We start from the raw sequence: 6809 nt of genomic DNA on the forward strand, positions 1-6809 counted from the left end.
TAATTAGTTTGAGGATGTAGAGGGATTTCAATCCCGGTTCTATTTCTTCTGAAATTCCTTAGCTAACATGGACAGTTGCAATCTGTAGCAGAAACACAACAACACAATTCAGCATGACTAACATAACAAAATTAGTTACTAACTTTAATACCCTCAAACCCACTCCAAACTTCTTCAAAAACAAGCCATCAGAAATAGAACCGGGATTGAAATCCCTCTACATCCTCAAACTAATTCTGCAACCTGCATAACATCTTTCAACCTGGGGATCAATTATGCAATCTGAATTCAACTCTGCAACCGGAGCTTCAACTCTATAATCTGCAAAATCAACAATTTAAATCAATATTCTTTCAACCTGGGGATCAATTCTGTAATCTGAATTCAACTCTGCAACTGGAGCTTCAACTCTACAATCTGCAAAATCAACAATTCAGAAGAAATTCCACAATCTTTGGTAGACATTTCCATATACATTTCATTTGACAGATTCACCTTACATTTCTGAAAACTTTTGTCAGGACTGTAGCCTAAGGAAGACTTGCATAATCTTCATCATGTAATGTCATGTGATGCATTATCATATAGACACGGTTCACATGCATCTCATTTGTGATTGCATATGATAATTATATCTCAGTGTCAGAAATTTGAGCATAGTTGGAGCTTTTAGGTATCAAGACATACACTAAAAAGTAATGCAACATCCTTTCATCAATGAGAAAATTTTCAGCAGGCCAATAATGCTTTACCAAGGTTTTCTAGAATTTTTTGCTCTCTTTTCATTAAATTCCTCTTCAGATACCCTTGATATACTACATTGAAAATTTCTTTTAATATAGCCTCTTAATTGAGCATTATGTTAGGCTTTTATCTCAACACCCTCAAAAGAAATTTTCACACATTGTCCTAATCGTTGTACTGTAATGAAATGGGCACCCCTTTAATAAAAGAGGTGATAATGTCATTCTCAACAATCAAGTTACATTAAAAAGCTTTCAGTAAATCTAAATAGTAGACTACATTAAGGTCAGATACAAAATCATATATCTTCTGAACTCTGAGTAGTCTAGGAAAATCAAAGCATTTTATAAGAAAAGTTGGAAGATTACCATACTTAGGAGGAGTAATGCTCTTGTGGTAGAAGAACTTTGAAAATCTTTCCTTTTGTTAATTTGTTGTTGGAAACTTATTTAAGTACATGGTTGACCTTGTTTTTTATGATGAGACTTCTTAAGTTATTAGCGATTAACTGATGAAATAAAATGAAATAAGAGACCTTCGCTTAAACCAAACCACATATCATGTTCATTCTTCTTACAATTATGCTCTTTGACTGAACCAAAACCAATATCTCTTTCTGAAACACACAAAACCAAATAAATGTATAGTTGTGAATGAAGTACCAATTACAAGTATAATAGGTGCGTCAACAAGCTTACCTCAAAGGAATTTCTGAAAGAAAGGGAAAAGGTAGGTTTGATAGAAGAGGAGAAGAGGATGGTGGTTCGATTGAGAGATAATGGTGTGGACATGATTATAAGAAGTATAAATGTATTTTCATGTTATGGTGGTTTAAGAAGGAGAAAAAAGAAGAAACCGACTGCTAGGATTTTGGAGAAGGGAATAGAAAAAGAGGAATGCGTATTTGCTTCAAACTCATTTCTCTATAAATAGATAATATTTAATAGGATAACGCGGACACATGTTAAGAGTTAAATATAATTTTTTTTAATTATGCATTATTTTAATTAAATATTAATAATTAATTTTTTCATTAATTTTTCTAACACAAAATTTATATTTTTAGGTTTCTTAATTATGACATATGTTAGCATTATCCTATTTAATAAATTATAAATAACATGTCAATATTTAATAAATTATAAATAACATGTCTTTTGAATTAATTCTTCACCATCAACTGCTATGGAATTTAACAAAATATAACGTATATGAATATAATTAATGGAATGATATTTAAGGATTTAAAACAAATATTTATTAAATAAAAAATTAAAGTAAAATATAAAATTAATTTAAAGGATCATGCATTAAATTTTCTTTCTTCTTCTTCGAAAGTTAAAACATTCGGCAAATTCCCCACAAGTTTCATTTCAGCACCCAAAAAGCAACACCAATTGGCACTAACAAAACACAATAGTTAAAGAGTTTTTTCTTGTGATTAAAAAATGCCTCCTCAAACACCTACAACACCAAACAAATTTTATTTCTTCTATGGCCACCGCAAACCCTCCCAAAACCGCCCCACGGTACGCGGCGGCCTTTTCTCCAATCGCCAAACTCTCGCTCCTCCCAAACCTAAATCCAACAAACTAACTCACCATTTCGAAATCCAAAAGTGGGACCCACACTTTCTCTCCCAATCAAACTCCCCATCCCCGGACACATCATTCTCCGCCTCCATCCGCCTCTCCCCGATCGCCAGATTCATCATCGACTCCTTCCGCAAAAACGATTACAAATGGGGCCCCACCGTCGTAACTGAACTCAACAAACTCCGCAGGGTTACTCCCACCCTAGTTGCCGAGGTGCTTAAAGTCCAAACTAACCCTACCCTCGCTTTCAACTTTTTTCACTGGGTAGAGAAACAGAAAGGTTATCATCATAATTTCGCCTCCTTCAACGCTTTCGCTTATTTCCTTAACCGTGCCAACCATTTCCGCGCCGCTGATAATCTCCCTGAGCTGATGGACGCTCAGGGAAAGCCTCCGTCTGAGAAGCAATTCGAGATCTTAATTCGAATGCATTCCGATGCTGGTAGAGGTCTTAGGGTTTATCATGTTTATGATAAGATGAGGAACAAGTTTGGTGTGAAACCTAGGGTGTTTTTGTATAATAGGATTATGGATGCTTTGGTTAAGACTGGGCATTTGGATTTGGCTTTGTCAGTTTATAGTGATTTTAGGGAGGATGGATTGGTTGAAGAGACTGTTACTTTTATGATTTTGATTAAGGGATTGTGTAATGCCGGGAAAATTGATGAGATGTTAGAGGTTTTGGGGAGGATGAGGAACAAATTGTGTAAACCGGATGTGTTTGCGTATACCGCATTGGTTCGGATTATGGTTCCAGCGGGGAATTTAGACGGTTGTTTGAGGGTTTGGGAGGAAATGAAGAGAGATAGAGTCGAGCCAGATGTCATGGCATACAGTACTATCATTGGTGGTTTGGCTAAAGGGGGAAGGGTTTTGGAAGGTTATGAGTTGCTTAAGGAGATGAAGAGTAAGGGTCATTTGATAGATAGAGCAATATATGGATCGTTGGTTGAGTCATTTGTGGGGGAGAATAAGGTCGGTTTGGCCTTTGATTTGTTGAAGGATTTGGTGAGCTCGGGATACCGGGCTGATTTGGGGATTTATAATAACCTTATTGAAGGTTTGTGCAATATGAATAAGCTTGAGAAGGCCTACATGCTTTTCCAAGTTACTATTAAGGAGGGTCTTGAGCCAGACTTCTTGTCTGTAAAACCGTTATTGTTGGCTTATGCCGAAAAGAAACAAATGGAAGAATTTCTTAAGTTGCTCGAGAAGATGGAGAAATTGGGATTTTCAGTTATTGATAATCTATCCAAATTCTTCTCCCATTTGGTTGAAAAGCTAGGACCGATAATGGCAATGGAGGTATTTACACACTTGAAAGAAAGAGGTTATGTCAGCGTTGAAATATACAGTCTTGTTATGGATTCTCTTTACTTGAGTGGTGAAGTGGAGAAAGCATTATCACTCTTTGATGAAATAAAGAGCTCAGACTTGAAGCCGGACTCATCTATATATAACATAGCAATTCTTTGCTTTGTTGATCGTGGCGAAATTAAGGAGGCATGTTTATGTCATAATAAGATCATTGAGATGTCTTGCATTCCTTCTGTGGCTGCTTATTGTTGCCTTGCTAAAGGACTTTGCGAAATTGGAGAGATTGATGAAGCTATGATGCTTGTTAGAGACTGCTTAGGCAGTGTTGTTAGTGGACCTATGGAATTTAAGTATTGTCTAACCATTCTTCACATTTGCAAGTCAAATGATGCAGAAAAGGTGATCAGTGTATTGAGTGAGATGATGCAACAGGGTTGCTCTTTAGGCAATGTTGTATGTTCTGCAATTATATCTGGCATGTGCAAGTATGGAACAATTGAAGAGGCCAGAAAGGTTTTCTCAAATTTGAGGGATCGTAAATTGTTGACCGAATCTGACACAATTGTGTACGATGAATTACTAATTGATCACATGAAGAAAAAGACAGCAGACTTGGTAATATCAGGATTGAAGTTCTTTGGTCTAGAATCTAAACTAAAGTCAAAGGGTTGTAAGCTGTTGCCAGATTGAAAATTGGTGTGGAGACCAATTAATTCCTTCTTTTTCAACATGCATAATGATGCTGCCTGAAAAGCATTTTGGAGAGGTTGACCATTGTTTTTATTCACTTATCCTCTAGCATCAACATGCAGTATCTGATATAGCCGTGGAATGTTACAAAGAATTAGCCACATGTTGCTGGACCTTGTTGCATACTCTATACTATTGGACTGTTGCACTATGGAGGTCAGCTGTTTTGTGTTGCACATATCGTATCATGTAACAAACAATGAGACTTTTGAAAGGTCACTCGAAATCAAATCATAGTATAAGCTCGAACTTGCTTGGTTTTCTTCACCTCAAACTTTCCTTTTTTTCCCTCGTTCTTTGGATTGGATATCGCACTCTGAATTCGTGAATTGGTTCTTTCTGTTCGATTGAGAAAAGAAGCTATGAAGGCTTTGCTTCTTCTGTTGATTTTGCAGATTGTAGAGTTGAAGCTCCGGTTGCAGAGTTGAATTCAGATTGCAGAATTGATCCCCAGGTTGAAAGATGTTATGCAGGTTGCAGAATTAGTTTGAGGATGTAGAGGGATTTCAATCCCGGTTCTATTTCTGATGGCTTGTTTTTGAAGAAGTTTGGAGTGGGTTTGAGGGTATTAAAGTTAGTAACTAATTTTGTTATGTTAGTCATGCTGAATTGTGTTGTTGTGTTTCTGCTACAGATTGCAACTGTCCATGTTAGCTAGAATTATTTCAATGCCTTAACCTGTTTGCTGCAGAATTGAGCCAGAGAGGGTGCATTGAACGGTTGCTGCAACTTGATGTCGATATGTGTTGGGTCTGTTATGGCATTGTGTTTCATGCAAATGGTTAGCTTGTCTGGCTGCAGGTACATGTTAGTAGGGTTGATGCTAGTGTGAAGTTGCTGCCATGAATTGAGCATGTGATGTCATGTCGTGGTTGCTCGATGACAGTATCCTGTCACTTGTAAAAATGAGGCATCTATGTGAGCATGAGTTGTTATCTTTAATGTTGGATGCATTCACTTACAAACACCCTGTCATTGTGAGTTATTGATGTGTGCCTTGCAGGTTATGATGTGGGCTTGTTGATGGGATGGATTGTCATGCCAAAGTGTTGGTCCATAGTGATCATGAAGTGTAGTATTTGGAACATGTCATGTAGCATAAAAGCTAGTGTAGGATTAGGACCTTTTTGTAAGAACAACATGTAATGTCATATTTTAGTATCAATGCTCATTCTCATGGATAAATACTAGCAATGTATTGATATGGAAATGGAATTTTGTATGAATAAATTTGTAATGGCAATGTAGGAAGTTGAATGAGTTTATGTAATGACTTGTGTAATGTGTATTGAATCAAAATTTTGGTGTTTGGTTGTGAAATGTATATTATTTGTGCTTGAAATAAAAGTTAATTCTTGAATGAACTATTTTGGAACTTGGATAATATAATGGATTAGAATGTTTGTCATTGTATGTACTTGAAAGTGAATTGAAATGGAAACATTTGGGAGTCGTTGGGAATTGTTTTGTATTGATTTGTAAATTGCAAATTATAGTGAACTATTGTTTTGTATTAGGTTGATTGAGTTATAACTATGAAAATATCCAAAATATACACCCAAGCTATATCGTCATGTGAAGAACCAAAACAACAAACTGATGTACTAATTCCACTCGAGAAAGTTGGTGAAGACACTGAAGATGATGATTATTTGGTGATGGAAATGACGATGATGAAACCAACATTAAAAACAACCAACAACTAAAACCCTAACCAATAAGTTTCTACAATCCCTCGGTCTACATGTAAAAAATATTTGAATCGAATGAAATGAATAAAAACCATACATACTTCTTATTTATTTCACTCAATTCTACCATGGGTGTGATAAAGCATGCAGAAGTTCTCGTTTATATTAGGGATGAAAACAACATCCACGAATCCAACAGGACAAGAAAATGATGTTGCATTAGAACGAATGGTAGATGACTTGTGTGTTTCAAACGATGGCTTAGAAGAAAAAACACAGTCCAATTTAATTGTATTTGTCTTTTTAAAATTTGTTACATTTAATTGTTGAACTGGGTATGAGTTAAATTTTCTAGGTTTAATTTAATTTTTTTTCGAGTTTGAAATGAATATGTATAAAGGTAATCATGAAGATTAAAAAGGGAAAGAGGAAAGAATATGAAGAAATGTGAAAAATATTATATTTTAATGGTTTATAGTTAGATTTTATAGACTTTGTGATATTTATTTAAAATATCAAATTATTAAAATTAAAAATAATAATGGGATTAATGAAGCATACTCAACAATTACTGCACCTTAGACTTTTAAAATCAAGAGTTAATCAAAAGGACTAAACACTAATATTTGTAAAATAAAATACTATAATAAAATAAAATTAACAATTAAAAATCAAGAGTTAATCAAAAGGACTAAAAAAATAAAATACTATA

General features: G+C 35.0%; 1 protein-coding gene across 2 annotated transcripts; it reads left to right on the forward strand.

The window, feature by feature from the left end:
* The first annotated feature begins 2084 nt into the window (after positions 1-2084).
* Positions 2085-5770, forward strand: LOC127101265 (pentatricopeptide repeat-containing protein At4g20740). Of its 2 annotated transcripts, XM_051038631.1 has the most exons (3): positions 2085-4979; positions 5098-5207; positions 5410-5770. In XM_051038631.1, the coding sequence occupies exon 1, from the start codon at positions 2193-2195 to the stop codon at positions 4344-4346; it is 2154 nt and encodes a 717-aa protein (XP_050894588.1). In that variant the 5' UTR covers positions 2085-2192; the 3' UTR covers positions 4347-4979; positions 5098-5207; positions 5410-5770. The 2 variants fall into 2 exon arrangements, with proteins under 2 accessions (XP_050894588.1, XP_050894587.1); XM_051038630.1 differs by having other exon boundaries at positions 2085-5324.
* Positions 5771-6809: the final 1039 nt, after the last annotated feature.

The sequence above is a fragment of the Lathyrus oleraceus genome, chromosome 7 (assembly GCF_024323335.1).
Source record: "Lathyrus oleraceus cultivar Zhongwan6 chromosome 7, CAAS_Psat_ZW6_1.0, whole genome shotgun sequence".
In the NCBI taxonomy this organism is placed as follows: Eukaryota; Viridiplantae; Streptophyta; class Magnoliopsida; order Fabales; family Fabaceae; genus Lathyrus; species Lathyrus oleraceus.

Bases quoted from the DNA above. Each gene is read 5' to 3' on its own strand.
- LOC127101265 (XM_051038630.1), top strand. From the start codon at position 2,193: ATGCCTCCTCAAACACCTACAACACCAAACAAATTTTATTTCTTCTAT.